Raw genomic sequence first — 21053 nt, forward strand, 5'->3', positions numbered from 1 at the left:
ATTAAAAAGTCTAATGATCTTGTGTTACTAGACATGATAGTTATCTTAATGAGAAAGCCCCAGAGGCTTAAAGGGTTAAATACTTGTAAAATCCTACAGGTGCTTTCAAAAATACTGTGAAGTAAGCAAGTGCCTCTTGTTGGTTGCTGAGTTTATAATTTTAAACATGGCGACTTAAAGTCTTTTGTCATCCACAGTTATATATGATCTGCTGCTCATAAAACTAAAGCGTTGTTGGTTCTGTGTTTAGCTGTCCCCCTATAGGTTCCTATGGACTTTTTCCAGCCACTTTTATTGTATTCAGTACTTTGGGATGGCTCTGTAAACAGATGAAGCCAATAATGTATTAACAGTACCAACTGAGAGTAAGTATGGTTAACTGAGGTTACTAAAAACAAAAAGCAATTCAAATCAATTGGCAATCTACAAAAAGAGTTAAAGATTTTAAAAGCTATTATTAAAATTGCTATATTGGTCTATTATGCTATATTATATGTGTGTACATATTGTATGTCCACATGGGGAAATTTTATTAAGAGTTTTATTTTAAATGGCTTATAGATAAGATTGTCCATAAATTTAAGCTGCTAAAATCAATCAAAGATACATTTTAATTTGTGGGACCTGAATCTGTGTATCATATGTTTTAGACTTGTTGGTAGAAAGAAACTAAAAACATTTTAGATGGTTGTGCTTAAGTTTACTGGCTAAACAAACTACACCATGTTAGATATTTAAGAGGTGTTTTCAAATACATGATTCTTAAAATTTATAGAAGGCATTGGACCTTCTGGTAAATGTTTTCTTAAGTTGTTATCTAATGGTTGAAACGGTTTGCTAAGTATTCATGTGATATTGCTATTGTCAGCAAGCCATCTAGGACTTGCTCCCTCATTTCTCTATTCTAAGCCCAACTTGTTCTTTCATTTCTCTATTCTCTTCAAGGTAGGAAACTAATTCTATTATGAAGGAATCTGTAGGATGCACAATTTAATCTTTAGACCTTATAAAAGAGATGGCTAACATTTTTCTGCAATAGCATAGCCAAAATAAGAACTCAAATAATAATCTCATAGCTAGATTCACTTCGCCATCAGCGAAGTATACAGTAAGTAGAAAAAACCTCCCTTTCAGACCAAAGGGAAAGAAAGTTTTAAAGTGAGAATATAATTTTCCTCATGGGCATTGTCTACCTTAGAAAAACTACTACAGAACATGCCTGTGACTATAGACTTGTAGTTCAGGCCACCGAAGATTCGAGATGGGACACGGGCACTCCCTTGACCTGCATCCTCTGGTCTGCTTTAACACAAACCAGGAGGAAAAGAAAGCTAGGCATCAGAAGCAATGGGTGGCAGGCCTATTAATGGCTGATCTGTACAGTGATCTGCCCTCAAGGAGACCCAACAGGCCAGTCCACTGCAGTGGCTTTCAATGTGGTAAGCCTGGGCTTCAGCAGAAGTCAGCTTGTGAAGAGCCCTGGCAGCTCTGCCAAGAGTTGGATCACTGGAAATGGACCTGCCCTGGAGTCGAAGGATGCCCAGGTCAGAGCCACAGATCTTATTGGCTCTAAGCTGAAAAGCCCTTCACTCAGCCCAACTTCCAAAGTGACCACTGCAGCTGAGGGGACGGTCAAGTAGGGTCAGCAACATTGCAGGCAGAACTGTAAATTTCTTGTTAGAGATGCCCCCTGACTTTACCTGGCTAGCTCTCCTCCCAGGCCAGCCAAGTAATGAAAGTCAACAGAGTGCCTTCCCCTAGGAGGTTCACACCTCCCTTAGGATATACCCCATGTGAAGAGATAGATAGATCTGGGCCTCTGAATTTACAAGGCCTAAAGCCCACCAGATTATTATCAAGCCCCTTCTATCAGGTTCTATTTGCCTCTCAATCAGAAAACTTAATTGTAGCTTAGACAGCACCTTTCTTAGCTCCTCTAATAATGACTCTGTCCTTTGTTCTAGGCCCTGTCTAGTGCACTTGGGCCTCATTCCTTTGTAATCATAACCTCTACTCTACCACCAATGGCTCTACTCCCAACCTGTGTGTACTGATGGTCCTCTTCCCCACTTAGTGCTGTATAATTGTTCAGACCTGATAAATGCCACTCTTAGGATCATTGGTTACTATCCTCACTCTGTCTTTTATGACCTTGTCTAAATATGATCAGAGTTGGCAAACTTGGAAGGCTTCCATAGCCTTGGCAACTCATGACGACAGCCTAGGATGGTTACTGGCGCCATAAACTAGAGTGTCAATTTGTTGGGTCAACAACAGGAGCCACTGTGCACTTGCTCCTCATGTGGGATCTCTGTCCTTAATGTGCTGTACATTGTGATTTAATGCTATAACTAGTACTCAAACAGTATGTTTCACTTTGTGTTTCTATGTGGGTGCAAACTGTTGAAATCTTTATACTAAATTGATCTTCTGTATATAAAGAGAATTGAAAATGAATCTTGATGCAAATGGAAGGGGAAAGGGAGCGGGAGAGGGGAGGGTTGCGGGTGGGAGGGAAGTTATGGGGGGGGGGGAAGCCATTGTAATCCATAAGCTGTACACTGGAAATTTATATTCATTAAATAAAAGTTAAAAAAAAAAAAAAAAAAGAAATGAACCTTGAGTGAAGCGCACTCACGGAACCAGCCGGTGCCCTACGAGGCCGACTCTCCCTCAATCTAAAAACTCAATGCGGCTGATTTCAAACTCTGGACGAAGACCTTGAAAGCTTGACATTTACACACTTACACGTGTACCAAAAGCACAAAGAGCCAAAAACAGCTGTTGCAAGTCTGAAGAAGACAGAATGCAGGCTGGGAGACAGAGGGAGAGGCAGGGCAGCGGCTCCAGCAGGCAGCGAGCCTCGGCGGACACTCAGGCCAGGTCACTCCTGCTGCCGCTGTCCTGTGTCCCCGGCCACTGTTCACTGGATGTCAGGAGCACGCCCTTACCACAGCCACGGCACGGTGTCCCCAGCCGAGAACCGTGGCCAGAGGAGCAAGGCAGCGTGGATTTCAGTCTGGGACAGACACCAGGAGAACGGAACTGACAACAGCCTCGGAATGTCTCGGAGGGAGGAAGACTTGGAGACAGAAGGCGATCCTGGAGGGAAGACAGACTGCTACCTCTGTGGGAAACAGGAACGTGCACCCCTGCCCCAGGACACATCACCTGGCCGTGGCTGCAGTGCCACGCAGACTCTCAGAATACAACACAGCTCGATGTCCTATGATTTCAAGCGAAGGATTTCTTGACATGGAAGCACAAATCGTAAACAATAAAATGGATAAACCCAATGACCTTAAAAACAAACCCAGCAAAGACCACCTCGAATACGTAATGAGATGCCAAATGCTGAAAAGAAGTTACCGACGTCAGATATACTCAGCAATGATCAATACATACCAGCAAAAATCAATCAAGGGCGACAAGCAGAAAATGAGCTACCAAGGACATTAAAACCCAAACAGACAAAAACATTTAAGATCTTACACTACCAAGTGTTGGCAAAGACGTCGTCAGAACACGCACACAGGACTAGGAGACTGTGAGACAAGCAACATGCCAGCCTCCCGTGAAACTAGACACATGTCACAGGAGCCCTGCAGATGGCCAGCAGACTTGCACGTCATGAGCAGTAATGAAGGACACACGTGTCATCTGACCAGTGGCTGTCCTAAAGAAGAGGTTCTTGGTGTGTCCCCCAGGCCAGCCGCCTCAGTATCACCCAGGACCTGCTGACATGGCAGATGCTTGGGCCCCACCCCAGATCACACTGCCAGACGCCCTGGGCCCCAGTCCCTGTGTGAGCAGCCCCCTGGGGCATGCGAGGCCTCCCTCCAGCAACTCTCAGATGTGTGTTCAGATACAGAATGCCAGCGCACACCAGCACTGCTTACAGTCTTGTCTTGTTTCTTTTTTTTTTTTAAAAAAGATTTATTAATTTGAAAGACAGAGTTACAGAGGTAGAGACAGACAGAGAGGTCTTCCATCCACTGGTTCATTCCCCAGATGGCTGCAACCAATGGAGCTGCGCCGATCTGGAGCCAGGAGCCAGGAGCCTCCTCCGGGTCTCCCACGTGGGTGCAGGGGCCCAAGGACTTGGGCCATCTTCTACTGCTTTCCCAGGCCATAGCAGAGAGCTGGATGGGAAGTGGAGCAGCCGGGACTAAAATCAGTGCCCTTATGGGATGCTGGCGCTTTAGGCCAGGGCTTTAATCTGCTGTGTGACAGCGCCAGCCCCCAGCACTGCTTACAGTCAAAGGAAACTACCAGAATATCCATCAACGCCATGATGAATAAATCATAGTATATTCATCCAATGGAAATATACGGGAGACTGTAATGAGCACGTCAGGGATGAACGTGCGGGTGTGGGTGCTTCGCAAAGGTGCACTTGTGTGTGGCCGGAAGGCTGTGGAGCAGACTGAGCGCCTGCTCACTTCTGGGGACGTGTGCGTGCACGTGTGCAAAGGCAGCATTTCAGGAGGGCTGCTGTGGGGGTGAGAAGGGGCCTGTGGCTGCGCATGGTTTGCTTCTGAGCTGGAGGACAGAGACGTGGGCTTTTATGGCCCTGACGCCTCTGTGTGCCTGGAATAGTGCAGGACACCGTTTAAAGATCTGAAGCAAATACAAAGTTAACAGGTGCAATCCGGGAGAGTGAATATGTTGCATTACTGTCACTACTTCACTGGATATTTAAAACACTTCCAAACTAAAAGTTCACAGTACTTCTCCACGTTCTAAATACAACCCTTCTGGGAGATAATCATACCAGGTTAAAATCGTTAGCTGGCAACCATGTCTTCAGATGTTCTGCATTCTGGAAGGTACCTTCAGACAGTCTGTGCCTGTCAGTGCAGGTGCCTTTTTGCCCGTTATTTCTATCTTGTCTAACTGGACCGCTGACTCTGGCCCCCACCTCCTCATTCTCCTCCCAGGCCCTGGGTAACTGTGGAGCATCCAAAGCCAGTCCATCTCTGGGGCACAGGGGCAGCCCTGGCTCCCAAGGGTTCAGCCTGGCTGAGCCACCAGTTCAGCAGAGACCTGGAGGAGCCTGACACACAGTTCTAGGGACACAGGGAGCCAGAGAACACAGGTACAGAGCAAGGCGTCTCCACGGTCATAATGCTCTGTTGGGACCTACTCTCATACTCAGCATAAAATGAACGCAATAAACAAACGCTTTCCTGAGAAAACGGGAGAGACGTCCCACAGGAGAACAAGCCTGGGCCAGGGTCTCACGGAGCACCGGACTCTGGGTTGGCAGCGCCGAGCCCTCTGTGGGTGGCAGGCTGTCACCCCTGTGCCAGGCTGGCGTCCGGCAGTGCCTCTGCTCCCCTCGAGCTGTGCCCCCTGTTCTGTGGCCACAGCCGTGTCCTCACCCTTGCGGGGCAGAACTTCCCTTGGGCCTGTCCTCACTAACAGCTGATGCTCCTGCAGGTGAGAGGTACTCTGGCTGCTGTTTCGGAGTTAGGGGGTGAGTTCACAGCTTTACTGTGGGGGTCTGCCAAACTGAACTCCCCCCGGGGGAGGAAGACGCCCCTTTCAGAAGGGGAGACTTGGGCTGAGCGCCAGGGTGGCTGCGAGCGGCTCGTGGGGAGGCCTGGTGACTGTGTGTGCACGTCCCCCCGCTCCCACTGAAGCCGAAAGCTCTGGGTGAGGCCTCTGCTTTCAACGTTTCAAGCCACAGACAGTGGCAGCAGGCTCCTGCCTCTTTTTCTTACCTTAATGAGCCAAACGCTTTGTTGAAACTTGAAGAAAACTACTCTTGAGATGCTCCAAACCACAAAGCTGAACGGTGGCTGGCTGACAAGGATCCCCGGCGCGCCTCTGCCCTAGCAGCCTCAAGGAGGAGTCTCCCACAGCGCACGGCCCAGCCCTGCCTCCAGGGCTCGCCTGACAGAGGACTCGGCCCTGCAGGTCCGTGCGCCTCCCTGTGAGGATGGCACTCCGATCCTGTGTGCTGCCTGTGGCCCTGCGTGAAGCTGAACACAGCTGGGTGGCCGAGCACCCCCGTCCCCTGCCGTCTCCTGCACGCAAGGTGGCGTGGTGTGTCATGGCACTCCGATCTATAGGCTGGCGAGGCACATGCGACCCTGGGCACTGCATGTCTGTGTCCCTCAAAACTCGCTGCTGGTGCCCGAGGCCTCAGCACGAGGCTGTGTGGAGGTGGGCCCTGTGGGAGGCGGTGGATGTTAGCCAAGGACACGCACCCGACTCTTGCGAGGGAGACAGCACAGAGCCCCAGCCCCTCCGGCCGTGTGAGGACACTGTCAGGCAGCCACCTGCAGCCAGGAAAGGCCCTCTCCAGACACCCACACCACGCTGACACCCTGAGCTCAGCCTCAGGCACCAGGGCCTCGGTCACCCTGCGCACGGCATCCTGTTACGTCGGCCCACCTAGGGCGGTGTCTGTCTTAGCTCCTGCCCCAAACAGGATGGAAGTCCCTGTCCCTGCAGCAAACCGCCATTCCTCCCCAAGGCACAGGGACACCGCTCTCTACGTGGCATTTTGGACTCACCTGACTAACTCAGAAACTGCAGCTGCCGGCCCCAGAGACCCCCAGCCTGACTCCGCCAGGTGGAGGCGGACTCAGATCAGCAGGCTGCAGAAGGCCAGAAGCTGACTTGATGCCCAGACATCCACCTTCCACTCTGAGCTATGCACCCGGGGCTACGCGAGCATCCTCCAGGGTACCGACTGCATCCGCTATACAGCCGTTCATCTGCTTTCTCTGCATTATCCCCTTCCTTGCCTTCTCCTGGGAAAGGACATGGAATCAGACAACATGGAAGGAACACAGCAAGGATGAGAGACACACGGGCGAGTGTGGGGGCCCAGTGAGCCAGGGAAAGGGACAAGGACAGGTTCGGGGAGGGGCTTTCTGGGAGGTGACAGGATGCCCACGAGTACAGGAGGGCAGGGAAATGGGGAGCCCTGTCCTGGGTCCTGCTCCCAGCCCGCAGGGTGTGGGGAGTAAGCCAACAGCACAGCCCGACACTGCCGCTCCGCCCACGCTGGCTGCTCCTCCTCCGGCAGCCGGCTCCTTGGAAGGAGAGGCCAGAGGAGGGAGTCCGTTGTCGTCTGCTCATTTCTGCACCAAGATGCTCCTCACAGCACCATCACAGAGGGGAAGGGGCTAAGTGTTCAGCTGCCCCTCTGGGTCTGCAGCTCCACATGTGCCGAGCCGGCCCTGAGGCCTGGGGCAGCTGCGTCTGCACTGAGCACCTGCAGATTCCTCCCTTGCCTACTCCCTAAACAATACGGGGCAGCGACTCTTCCCACAGTACTTCATCTAGAGATGAGTTCAAGCATGCAGGACAACATGGGAGGGGCTCGAGTCCCTGTGGACTCTGGTCCTGGAACCAAATCTCCCCACAGACGGTGAGGGATATCCATTAGGATACGTCTTGAGAGAGAAGACACAGCCTTAAAACCACTGCCAGGGAGGGAGCCCCACACATTATCAGGAAACATCAGATTCAAAGCTGTGTGTATTTGAGGGGCCTTTCAAAAGTTTGTGGGAAAATGGGGTTTATTCTGGTGCAAAAAACTTTGAAATCCGCGCATTTTTCACAAACTTTTTTGAAAATCCTTTATATGCATGGACCTCAACATTTTTGTACCAAAATAAGCCTATCTTTTTTGTAAAGATTTATTTATTTATTTGAGAGGCAGAGTTAGAGACAGAGAGAAAGGTCTTCCATCGGCTGTTCCACTCCCCAGAGCCAGGAGCCAGGAGCTTCTCCCGGGTCTCCCACACAGGTGCAGAGGCCAAGAACTTGGGCCACCTTCTACTGCTTTCCCAGGCCAAAGGAGGGCTCTGGATCAGAAGAGGAGCAGTCGGGACTAGAACCAGCATCCATATAGGATGCCAGCGCTGCAAGTAGGCTTGGTCCACTATGGCACAGTGCCAGCCCCTAAGCTCATCTTTTTCAATTCCATCTTCTAAAAATCTCTGAAGGCCCCTCTTACTGTGTTGGCGACAGTGGAATAAGCAAACTCATGCACACAGGCTGGAAAAACCATGCTGGCACAGGAACAGGGGTCAGGAGTCAGCCTGTGTTCTGACAGAAGGGATTACCTTACGGGGAATGTCTTTCATCTTTCTTACTAAAAATTTTTTTTCCAAGTTTTCTGTAACAAAATTTGTAATTTTAAAATGGAGTGTTTTTTTTTTTTTTTTTTTTAAAGGGTCTTCAGCTAGAGCCTGGAACTACAGTGAGACAAAGCAAAGACCAAGGCAGGGCAGCGTGCACACTGTGGATGCTGGGCCCGCCCCGGCTCACCCCGGCGCTCTGCGATGTGCAGGTGCCCCGTGGACAGGTACTGCTCCATGTCCTGCTGGAAGGCTTCCTCAAAGAACTTCTGCCGCTCCTTCAGCCTCGTCTGCTGGGCGTGCTCCATGTCCAGGACCTTCCGCGTGTGCTCTGCATCCAGTTCAGCTAGGAAAGCGAATGACAGGGTTAGGATCTGCAAAGGGGCTGAGGGAAAATGGCGCGCCCACCCTCTGACGAGCCTGGGCTGCCCCCTGCTCACACCTGCCGTACTTCTTCCTGTCACTGTTCCAGGGCCCTCAGGGCCACACCTTCGCTGTGCCTGCCCCTGGGCTGGGGGTCCTCCCACCTGCATCCCCCACTGCTGTGTGACACCCAGTGGCTCACCCTCCAGAAGCAGCTCCCCAGGAACCCCGCAGCTGGCCCAGGAGCAATCTGCCCCCACACCCCGGCACTCACACGTCTGCAGCTGACTTACAGGTTTCAGTACAGCAGGAAAAGACTTGGGGTTCTGGGCACTGGGACTACATAATACTCCTTTTAATGTTCTGTCCCCCAGCTCAGTGCCAGGCACAGTGAGCACTCAGTAAATGCTGAGCATGGAACATTATGTAGCCCTGAAAGGGAAAGAAATCCTTACGCATGCTACAGCTGAGGACACTGTGGTAAGAGAAGTCATCTAGGGGCCGGCGCTGTGGTGCAGTGGGTAAAGCTACCACCTGCGGTGCTGGCATACCATAGGGCACCTGTTCTGGTGCCAGCTGCTCACTTCCAATGCAGCTGCCTGTCAAAGTCCTGGGAAGGTAGCAGAGGATGGCTCAAGTGCTTGGGCCCCTGGCTGCTGTGGCCATCTGGGGAATAAACCAGCAGATTTCTTTCTTTTCTTCCTTTCTCCCTCTGCCTCTCCATCTCTTTCAAATAAATAAATATTTTTTAAAAAGGAGATGCATCCTAAAATTCCCTTGGGGGGAAATACAAGTCCTGTGTGATTCTGCTTATATGAGGGAGGACCCAGCGCAGGCAAATTCAGACAGTCTGGGGTTGGGGGAGGGGACAAGGAGAGTTGATGTTTAAGGGGTCTGAAGTTTCAATTTTTTTTTTAAAAAGAACTATATTATTTATTTATTTTTTATCTACTTGAAAGGCAGACACACTCACAGAGGAGAAAAAAGAGAAATCTTTCACCTACTGGTTCACTCCCCAAATGCCTGCAACAGGTGGGTAGGCCAGCCTGAAGCCAAGAGACAAGAACCCAATCTACATCTTCCACATGGGCAGCAGGGACCAAATTACTTGAGCCACCATCCACTGCTTCCCTGGGTGCACATCGGCAAGAAGCTGGAATTGGAAGTGGAGCTGAGACTTTAACCCAGGCAACTCCAATCGGGATGCAGATGTCACAGGTAGTGTCGTCGGCATTTTTCCCCTTAGATTTTTATTTTTATTTATTTATTTAAAGGGCGGAGGTGGGGGTGAGGGATATCTTCCATCTGCTGGTTCATTCCCCAGAATGCCCCTGAGAGCTGGGGCCCCCACCCTGAAGTCCATCTTGGTCTCCCACTGGGGTGGCAGGGATCTACTGCCTCCCAGACACATTAGCGAGGAGCTACATGGAAAGCAGAGCAGCCAGGACCTGAAACAGTGCTCCGATGTGGGATGTGGGTAGCCCCGGAGTCTGGGTTCTGTAAGATGAAAGGCATCTTGGAGATGGATGGTGGTGATGATCATGCAACATTATGAATGTACTTAATGTCACTACACTGGAAACATGTAAATGGTTAATATGGTGCATTTTATGTTATGTGCATTTTACCACAATTAAAAAAATGGGGATAAAAAGCAATCACCTATATTAGAAAATGTCTAGCTTTGGCTTTGCAATTTATTGACCAGGTAACCTAAGTCAGCTAATCCATCTTATCTGAAAATTTGGCATAGAAACATGAACCCAACATTGATATGAAACTTCCACAAAATATTGCGAAAGAACACGATAATTAAAGTGAGCAGAGTCCTCCACCGTAGGCCCAAGTCGGTAATGGTCAGCAAGGACTACTGACACAAGAAGCCGAAGTTCACTAGCCGATTGATCTTTCCTGAGGCTTTTTTTTTGACAGGCAGAGTGGACAGTGAGAGACAGAGAGAAAAGTCTTCCTTTACCAGTGGTTCACCCTCCAATGGCCGCCGTGGCCGGTGCGCTGCAGCCGGCGCATTGCACTGATCCGAAGGCAGGAGCCAGGTGCTTCTCCTGGTCTCCCATGGGGTGCAGGGCCCAAGCACTTGGGCCATCCTCCACTGCACTCCCAGGCCATAGCAGAGAGCTGGCCTGGAAGAGGGGCAACCGGGACAGAATCGGTGCCCGACCGGGACTAGAACCCGGTGAGCCGGTGCCGCAGGCAGAGGATTAGCCTGTTGAGCCACGGCGCTGGCCTTTCCTGTGGCTTTAACCCTTAGTCACGGCGAGCACCGAGAAAAGGAAAACCAGAATCGGCCAGACAGCGCTCACCACTGTGCACCCGGCACCGGCACCGGTCAGGGTTCTGTCGACGTTTGCTAGCGCTCATCACTCTGCAGCGCCTGGGGCATGAGGGCAGGACAGGCCTCAGAGCTCTGCGCCCGCACAGCCCAGGCTGTGACAGCGGAGGCCCCACAGCACAGCCGACTTCACCGTGGGGAGCTGCCCTAACCAGGCTCTCTGAGGGGCGAGGGAGGGACTCGATACAAGGTCATTTTCTGTTGCCAGCTTTGACAATGGGGAAGCCGCGAGGCAGGGTAGGCATGTGGCATCTGGCAGCTGAGAGTGGCCCCAGATGGCAGCCACGAGGGCATGGGCTCTGTGAGGCCCTGGGCCGAGAAGTCCGTCCCTCAGGGCCTGCACTAGTGACTACAGACGGAGCTGACAACCTGTGTGAGGGGCACGAGATGGATGAACATTTTTCAAAACTGCATCAAGCTCATCTCAGGAACACCTTCAAGCTTCTCGACAAACTAAGCTTTGTTACGAAGCCGGCAGGAAGCAGGGGGAGCTGTGTGGTGGAGGGAGCCAGGCCCGTCTCTGCCAACAGTGAGGGCAACCTCTTCAAGCCGAAGTGTGAAGAGAATGACAAGGACTTACACAGGGCTAAACATTCTAGTAATCTCCAAAACCCTAAAATACATAAATGGATTATACTTTTTTCATTCAAGGCAGATAAAAATAAGAATAAACCTCTACATTGGTAACTGATGTATTTTTAATCAGATGTCTTTATACTGAGTTAGAGAATTCTGTGATACTAAAATACACATGATAAGAAAGACCTATGAAATTTGTACATCCTTAAACGGATTTCTAAATGTAAACGAGCATCTTAGCAGGCTGTGAAGTCACATGACCACTGTAAGGCCATGCTAAATTCTGTCACTGTGACAAAATTTTAAAAATTGGGACTTCCTAATTTTCCTATGCTTCTAATTATTTGAACTTATTTAGAAGAGTGTTTTCTTTTTCTTAAAGCATTTTAACTATTTTATGGGTCGGGAAAAGAGTGAGTGAGTGTGTGAGTGTGAGAGAGAGAGAGAGTGTGTGTGTGTGTGTGTGTGTGTGAGAGCCATTCATTCACTGAAGGACATCTGGGTTGTTTACAACTTCTGGCTACTATAAATAAAGTCTGTACAAATGTTTGTTTATGAGTTCCTGCCTGAAAACAAATCACTTCTCTGTGATAAATGTCCAAGAGTGCCACTGTTGAGTCCTCGGGTAATATTACTGTTCAGTTCTGAAGAGGCTGACCACACTGCTTTGCAGAGTGGCCATTCCACATACACCCCACGGTCAGCGTGTGAGCGGGTCAGTTCTCTGCACCCAGGCAGCACTCGGCGGGGCCTACTAATTGCACAGCAGACTGCCTCCTTCCTCCTCCCTTCCTCAGAACAGGCACGTTGTGCAGTGTCTGTGATAATGCCCGTTTCAAACAGTACTGGAGACTGCTTCCACTTCCCTTCCTGGTCTACTTTTCTCTACATCTGGGTTTAGTAAAACATATTTAACTTCAGAAAAACTTTAATCTGAAACTGAGAACTTGTTAGACAACAAAATATACAGGATTTCCTTCCAACTTGAAGACCCATCTCTCTGCAGCTTTACCACTTCACAGTTACCTTAAATTAGCTTTCACAATAAGGCATGTTCATGTGCTTTGTATCTTCCCGACCTCCTGCCTCTACCTTAACAAATGGATAAACTGTCTCAGATTTGGACCACAAAAATACCTTCAAGTAATATTTTCCAAGAATAGGAACTTTTTAAGCTGTAGTTTTAAAATATCAACTTCTGTGCCGTTTACTTCTGTAGCTTCCCCAAGTTTTATAATCCAGCCTTCATCCATAACTGGCTTCCAAGAGACATAATTATCTTACAGCATATAGTATTTCTTTGAGTACTCTGAAGTAGTTCAGAGCCCTTGCTCCTCAAAACTGGTACTTGGAGAATTCTGTGTACACTAAAGCTAATACATTTTTAAAAGAAAGTCAAGTGACTTTTTACAGAAGGTTTCTTTACCCTCCCTCCAGCATACACGCCTCCCTACACACATTTATCAAGCATCAACCACACTAATTTCTCCTATATGCAGCTAAGAAAGGCTAAGCCTTACCTAAAGCACTGTGGTTTAGAAGAGTGGCAGGATCCAGACCTTCAGCAGGAGTAACGTTTACACAACAAAGAATGCACAGCAACTCCCAGCTGAGGCCCTAGGAGCAGCGAAGGAAGGGCTGTTTCCGAATCCCTGTCACAGGAAACACGGTTCTGGTATATGCGTTTCCATCAACTACCCTGAAGTATCTGGAGTATTAGCCAAACACAGGCTGCAGACACACAGTGTATATGAGAAGCTTTGCCAAAAATAGTCAGAGGATGCTCCATGTACCTCAGCTGCTATGGGCGGGATGCAGCATTTCTGCTGACTTCTGATGGCTCCAGGGCTGTGCACGCCTTGGGTCTGGGCAAACCATCGGCCCTGCAGACCTTAGAGGTCCCATCGGTAAAAGAAGGGGGCTGGATGACGCAAACAAGGTCATTTCCAGTTCCTGATTCTGTTTTTACTTTAGGTTGGGACAGGAAGGAGTAATCCCAAATCCTGTTTGTTTTTTAGTAAACAGGTAACAGATTAGCATTAAGGAATTTAAGACCATGACAATTCAAGAGAATAAGATTTAATTAGTAACAAAAACGTGAGCATATATTTCGGATTAAGACCATGACATTTCAAGAGAATTAGATTTAATTAGTAACAAAAACGTGAGCATATATTTTTGCATTCATTTCCCTGGTAATTTCATTGCTTAAAGAATGAGTGGAAGTGAACAGTTTTAAGATTAATGAGAAGTGAGAAGCAGCCTCACTCTTTGGTGGGAGGCTTTGTCACCTGTTCACAGTTCGTGAGCTCAAAGTGGGAGCTTAACAGGAAGCTTGGGGGCTTGTACCAAGAAGGCTGTACTCCCTGCAGGGGACCAATAGGCAAGTCAGTGGATAAAAGGATTTGGATTGAAAGAAGGCAAGCATTGCAGCACAGCGGATTAAGCCTCTGCCTGTGATGGCCCCATTCCACATCTGAGTGCTGGGTTGAGTCCTGGCTGCTCCACTTTCAATCTAGCTTCCTGCTAATGCATCCTGGGAGGTGGGAGTAGCTCAAGTGCTTGGGCCCCTGCCACCCACATGGGAGACTCACATGGAGTTTCTGGCTCATGGCTTTGGCCTGGGCCAGACCCAGCTGTTGTGGGCATTTGGGGAGTCCTCTCTGTCTCTGCCTTTCAAGTAGATGAAAGTAAGTCTTTTTAAAAATGTTTTTAAAGATTTTATTCCTTATTTGAAAGGCAGAGTTACAGAGAGGGAAAGGGAGAGACACAGAGAGATCTTCTATTCACTGGTTCACTTGCCAAATAGCCACAATGGCCAGGGCTGAACCAGACCAAAGACAGGAGCCAGGAGCTTCATCTGGGTCTCCCAAGTAGGTACGGGGGTGCAAGCACTTGAGTCATCTTCTGCTGTTTTCCCATGCACATCAGTAGCGAGCTGGATGGGAAGTGGAACAGCAGACTTGAACCGGCACCTGTTATAGTATGCTGCGCTAGAGGTGGAGGCTTAACCCACTAAGTCACAGGGCCAGCCCTGAAAATAAGTATTTTGTAAAAGGGTGGTTCTATTCTATCCAAAAACTATTCTGAGATATGTAGACAAAATATGTTTACCAAAACAACATAACCAAGAGTCTGTCATGTACTCCATTCTTCAATGGTCCCAACCCCATTCCCTCGCCTCATCTCCCTTCCCCCATACTCCTTTTTTGGTAATATTTAAAAAAAACTTTTCTAAAGACTTATTTATTTGATAGTCAGAGTTATACAGATAGAGACAAATAGATCTTCTATCTTTTGATTCACTCCCCAGATGGCCACAATGGCCAGGGCTGAACCAAGCCAAAGCCAGGAGCCAGGAGCTTCTTCTGGGTCTCCCAGGCGGCTGGCAGGGGCCCAAGTACTTGAGCCATCTTTTGCTGCTCTTCCTAGGCCATTAGCAGGATCAGCAGTGGAAAAGCAGGGGCACAAATTGGCCCCAATATAGGGTGCATGCCACAACATTAAAACTCTAGGTTAATAGCTTTGTGTTCCAGATATTCAGACAACAACCACATTTCACAGAATTTTAAAGCCATATCTGATACCTTCTTGATTTTAACCTACAGTATTGGCCTATTCATTAACAATAACTTGGGAAAGAACTGGGACAAGCTTAGATCACTACAAATTTCGATATTTTGATTTTTTTAACAGGCAGAGTTAGACAGTGAGAGAGAGAGAGAGACAGAGAGTTATAGACAGTGGGAGAAAGAGAGAAAGGTCTTCCCTCCGTTGGTTCACTCCCCTAATGGCCGCTATGGCCGGCGCTGCGCCGATCCGAAGCCAGGAGCCAGGTGCTTCCTCCTGGTCTCCCATGCAGGTGCAGGGAACAAGCGCTTGAGCCATCCTCCACTGCCCTCCCGGGCCACAGCAGAGAGCTGGACTGGAAGAGGGGCAACCGGGACTAGTACCCGGGATTAGAACCCGGGGTGCCGGCACCGCAGGCGAAGGATTAGCCAAGAGAGCCACGGCACCTGCCCAAATTCCATTTTTTTAAATGCTGCATGAAAGACTGTAGAAAAAGTGTGAACCAACTGCTGTGTCTCTGGGTGAAAATGGGTCTCAGACATAGAAGGCCATAGGTTTTCCACATGTAGCAGCACCAGCATCACCTAGAGGGCTATGGGTCAAAGAACGCACATTGTTAACCAAGGTGAGGCCCAGGCCAGCCCTGGGACCAGACTCGGAGGACACTGCACTGGATGAACTATACGTCTGTATACCCAGTATGCAAATATTTATAGAGTGGGAAAAAAAATAAAATGGGATGCTAGCACAATTCATGGAAATGACAAAAATATCATCTTCTTAACTCTTCAAAACACCTGTGAAATCATCCAAAAAGGAAAAGTTCTAGCAGCCACTAAAATGCATAACCATAAACTGCCACCTGCTTTGGTCAGCCCCGCTGTAGTCAGCTCTGTGGCAGGCATGAGCCCAGGGTGCAAGCACTCCAACCCCCATTCTCCGGCACCCACTACCGCCCCTCCCCTGACTCAGGACCTCACCAGCAGGGTTCTTGTCCTCTCTGTTTCCAGACACACCTTAGGAAGTCTCTCACTCTGCCTCCATTCAGACATGCATGTATAAAATCACACTTCTATTTAAAACTAACAGACAAACTCTAGCAAATACAAACTTTGAGAAGGGAAGAAAACACACACACACACACACAGCCAGCATGGAAAACAGGGTGTGCTGACAGAGGCTGAGAGATGTGCAAACTTGTAGCACCTATGCCCAAAACATGTGCCAAACACCTTAGTGAATAACTGATTTAAAATTACACATGTTCCAGAAATTAACACAACAAATGAAATTATTACCTGTCAGAGTCTGACAGAGATACTGAAATTATTTCACACTCTCAAAGACCATGGGGTATGAAAAAGGATGGAAAGCTGTTCAGATTTTCCTAGTGATTCTGAAATCAGAAGTTCATCATATATTAAGAACAACACATTTTATAATAGGGAGCATAGCCTTGTCAGATATTAGAACTCCTTTGTAAGACAATAATTTTAACACTGTACAAAACAGAGAGAGATGGCGAGATCCCTGAAGTGAATCATCTCCTGAACCGGCATAATGAAGCATGAGCCACAGACAGATGAGCAAATAAAGAATTCTGTAGCAACACTACTGTGACAACTATTCGGCCATTTAGAAAGTCAATTCACAAGCATTAAGAGTTGAATGCAAAAACGGAAATAGGACAAAAGAAAACAAATTAAACCAAATTGAATCTTTCAACTCAGGGATCTTACATGCTATTGAAGAGATCAGCAAATATTGACAGATTCTATGTAACATGAACACTAAATACTCAATACTCTGTTGTCATAAGATTTATTTTATTTATTTGAAAGGCAGAAAGAGAGAGAGAGAGAGAAAGGGAGAGAGGGAGGGAGGGACAAAGACAGAGATCTTCCATCTGCTGGTTCACACCCCAAATGGCTGCAACAGGAGCCAAGATCTCCATCAGGATCTCCCACGTGGGTGGCAGGGGCCTCATCCACTGCTTTCCCAGGCACATTAGCAGGGAACTGGATCAGCAGTGAAATAGCCAGGCCTTGAACCAGAGCACTCGGATAATGGGATTCTGGATTTGCAGGCAGTGGCTTAACCTGCTGCACCATAATGCCAGCTCCTCAATATCTTTTTTTTTTTTTTCATTTACCTGAAAGGCAGAATGAGAAAGAGAGAAAGAGAGAGAGAGAGAGAGAGTCCATTGTTGGCTCCCCAAATACCTGCAACAGCTCTAGGGCTGGGCCAGCTTGGAGCCAGGAGCCAGGAGCTCCCACTCCACAAGGGTGGGAGGGATCCAAAAACTTGAGCCAGGTGGCTGGTGTTGTGGTGTAAGCCAGCATCCCATATGGGTGTTGGTGCCTGTCCTGGCTGCTCTACTTCTGGTCCAGCTGCCTGTTAGTGGCCTAAGAAAGGCAGCAGAGGATGGTCCAAGTGTTTGAGCCCCTGCTGCCCATGTGGGAGACCTGGATGAAGCTTCTGGATCTTAGATTCAGCCTGGCCCAGGCCTGGCCGCTGAGACCATCTGGTGAGTGGACCAGTGGATGGAATCTCTCTGTTTCTCCCCCTCTCTGTAGCTCTTCACATAAATAAATAAAATTTTAAAAAACAAACAAAAAAACCTTGAGCCATCACCTGCTGCCTTCCAAGGTGTGCATCGGCAGGAAGCCAGATCAGAAGAGGAGCAGCTGGAACTTGAACGAGCTCTCCAATATGGCATACAAGTGGTGGTTTAACCCACTGCCACACAAAACCTGCCCCAAATACTCCTGAATATTTTTTAAAAATACAATCAAAAGGGAAATGCATATTAAGAAAACAGTTGCCACCAAGTGGCAAAAGACTAATATTTCTACTAAAGTAGGAAGCAAAACAAAACTCTAGGGAAAAAAAATAAGACTCCCAATAGAATCATTTCAATAGAAAAAAATGGACAATTCAGAGAAGGAAAAAAACCGTTCAGTCCTGTGTATTATTAAAAATGAAGTCATAGTTTTGGTCTATTATATAGTACCTATATAACTATATCTACTATGTATATCTAACACAGTATCACATACTGGCCAACATATGACACTAGCAAGAGGGAGGTGAAATAAGCATAAGCAATAAGACGACTCTGCCTTTCAAATAAATGAATACATTAAAAAAAAAGGGCAAGTTCGCACCATGGGTGAAAACCCACCTAGATCCCACTTCTGAAACTATATCTTAAGGATACAATCGAAAGGACTAGAAAGGAGCTATGTGCGTAAATAAATTCGTCTGTATTAAATGACATGTCCACATGGAGAAATCACGCAGCCTCCACACCTGCTCGGTACTTTCTGTTCCTAAATTCTATATTTAAACAAACAAAAAGCAAAGTTCTTCTTATGTCTTAACATTTGGAAGGAGGAGGGCATTGTCTGCCAACAGGATACATGTGGGCACAACAGGCAAAACACCGTGCACCTGAGGGTCCGGCTTCAGTGTGTTGTGGGGATGTATCCCAGTCAAGCAATTCTGTGTCTGTGGCAAAAGTGACTCAGATTGGCTGCTGTTTTATAAAAGCACCTTGAGCCATATCCACAAACCTAACGCCATACGCTTATGTAGAGAGATGTGGAACAGATCGGGGAACAGGAGGGAGGGCAGTACCAGGACATCTGAATATAAATATACATCATTCATTTAAAAACAAAGACAAATGCCTGGGGAAGAGTGATCGAGCATGATCCAGAAGAGGTTTTGTGATTTGTTTTTTCAATCGTGAGAGAAAAACATTTGAGATCTAAAGTTCATCATTTGTTACTCAAACTTGTATTTCAGTGTCTTATCCATGCGAGCACTAGCGACCATGTGACAACTGTAAATTAATTTTGACAGCAACCTCTCACTTCAGAATGGAGAAACACGCATCAGAGGATTTCTCAAGAATCTGATGAGAAACAAGACGCAGCCGTAAATACACCACTCACAATTTTATGCTAAGCCCCCAAGTCTGAGGGCTTGTAATACGAGCATTTCTACCACGGAAACAAAAAGGACTTTCTTCTTTTTAAAGAGGACCTGAAATACCAAATTCCAGACTCTGATGCCCTCAGCACCTTGGTCCCACCCTCTCAGAGATGGCTCTCCGGTGCCAAGCTGCATTATCCATTTTTTTTGCCCCCAGCATTTTATACTCAGCTTGCTGTGGACCAAGACCAAACCCTGAAAAGTTTTAACAAGTTAAGAGGCTTTCAGGGGTGGGTGTCCTGGTGTGATGGTTAAGCCCACTGCTTGGGATGCCCGCATTCCATGTTGGAACATCGGTTCCCAGTCGCTCTGTTTCTGATACAGTTTCCTGTTCGAGTGCCTAGGAAAGCAGCAGATGACGGCTCAAGTACTCGGGTCCCTGCCACCCACTTGGGAGACCTGACAGTTTCTGGCTCCTGGCTTTGGCGTGGCCCAGATCTGGGTATCGTGGGCATTTGGAGAATGAACCAGCAGATGGGAAATTTCTGCCCTTCCCCGCCCCCCCCCACCCCCCCACTTCTGCCTTTCAAGTAAAGAAATAAATTTTTTAAAGCACCCTTTAAAAAAAATCCTTTTAACTCTTCAGAGCCAAGATTCAATTTTTTTTTTTTTTTGGTTCCGTATCCCAGGGACACCTGTATTTCAACAGGACACTTTAGAATCCAAACACACTGCAAGCTTTGGAAACGAAGCTAGAGAGACAAATCGTTTTACTCTGTTTGGGCAAGGGCTCCTCTGGTCCCTGGCCAGTCCCACTTCCCCTGCAGACCTGCTCCTGTGTGAGGGTGAGCCAACCTAACTACAGACACCTTGGGCCCCACGATCCTTTGTGGAACTCCAGGAAATCAAATTCATGCCTAAGACCTCACACAATGACCCTCAACGTTAATTAGGATCATGCAGGTGTTCTACGTCTTTGGACTTCATCACTGAGAACACTAAAACAGTCACCTTTAGAGAGGTTTCAACTCGCTGTCTAGATTTCAAATTAAGTAAACCAAAAATTACAATCTGGGACCATGGGTCTCAAAACCTTTCGAGTTTGAAATCTTCCTCACCATTTATTGAGAAAATGTGTGATATCAAAACTAGCACTTCAATTTAATCTCCCACAACATGTACACACGTTGCCTGTATCTGCAACACACAACAGTCACCACGTAGGACAGGAAGCTCAACAGGCTTTGGAGCACAGGCTCCTATTTATCAATGTCCTCCTGGCTCCAGGTGAAACCGGTCCGTCTCTACATGGTCAGTGACAGTGCTCAGATGGAAAGCTGATCCTGTTGGAAACCTCTTTATTTCCACAAATAGTTTAGAAACGGGGAGTTATCACCTACAATTACCAGCTGCTGTCAGGTTTATCATCAATGAGTGACAGGAATACACCAGCATTCAGAAGGCTGGGTTTATCAATGAGTGACAGGAATACACCAGCATTCAGAAGGCTGGGTTTATCAATGAGTGACAGGAATACACCAGCATTCAGAAGGCTGGGTTTATCAATGAGTGACAGGAATACACCAGCATTCAGAAGGCTGGGTTTATCAATGAGTGACAGGAATACATCAGCATTCAGAAGGCTGGGTTTATCAATGAGTGACAGGAATACATCAGCATTCAGAAGGCTGGGTTTATCAATGAGTGACAGGAATACATCAGCATTCAGAAGGCTGGGTTTATCAATGAGTGACAGGAATACACCAGCATTCAGAAGGCTGGGTTTATCAACGAGTGACAGGAATACACCAGCATTCAGAAGGCTGGGTTTATCAATGAGTGACAGGAATACACCAGCATTCAGAAGGCTGGGTTTATCAATGAGTGACAGGAATACATTACCATTCAGAAGGCTGCCTCTGCCTCTCCCTTTTCCACCTCTTTGTCTCTTCTCACTGCCAGCTGCCTGTGGAGAGACAGGAGCTGTGCCCCCCAGGCAGGGGGGTGATAAGGCTGCAGGGATGGCAAGAGGTAGCCCTCAAGTGGAGCTGCCCCATGGGGGTGGCCTGGGCACAAGTGTGAGTGCTGCGCTGCCCTGGCGACACGTTCTGAGCTCTCCCACGTTGGGACACGTTCCTTCTCAGACAGAG

At 47.9% G+C, this 21053-nt stretch overlaps 1 protein-coding gene across 2 annotated transcripts in view; it reads right to left on the bottom strand.

The window, feature by feature from the left end:
• DTNBP1 (dystrobrevin binding protein 1) overlaps positions 1 to 21053 on the bottom strand; it is a 147568-nt gene that overhangs the window by 8052 nt on the left and 118463 nt on the right. For both annotated transcript variants that reach the window (XM_062187339.1, XM_062187340.1), the window contains one exon: positions 8293 to 8448. In XM_062187339.1, the coding sequence (XP_062043323.1) occupies positions 8293 to 8448 (156 nt within the window). The remainder of the gene's footprint in view (positions 1 to 8292; positions 8449 to 21053) is intronic.

Source organism: Lepus europaeus, chromosome 3 (assembly GCF_033115175.1).
Source record: "Lepus europaeus isolate LE1 chromosome 3, mLepTim1.pri, whole genome shotgun sequence".
Lineage (NCBI taxonomy): Eukaryota > Metazoa > Chordata > Mammalia > Lagomorpha > Leporidae > Lepus > Lepus europaeus.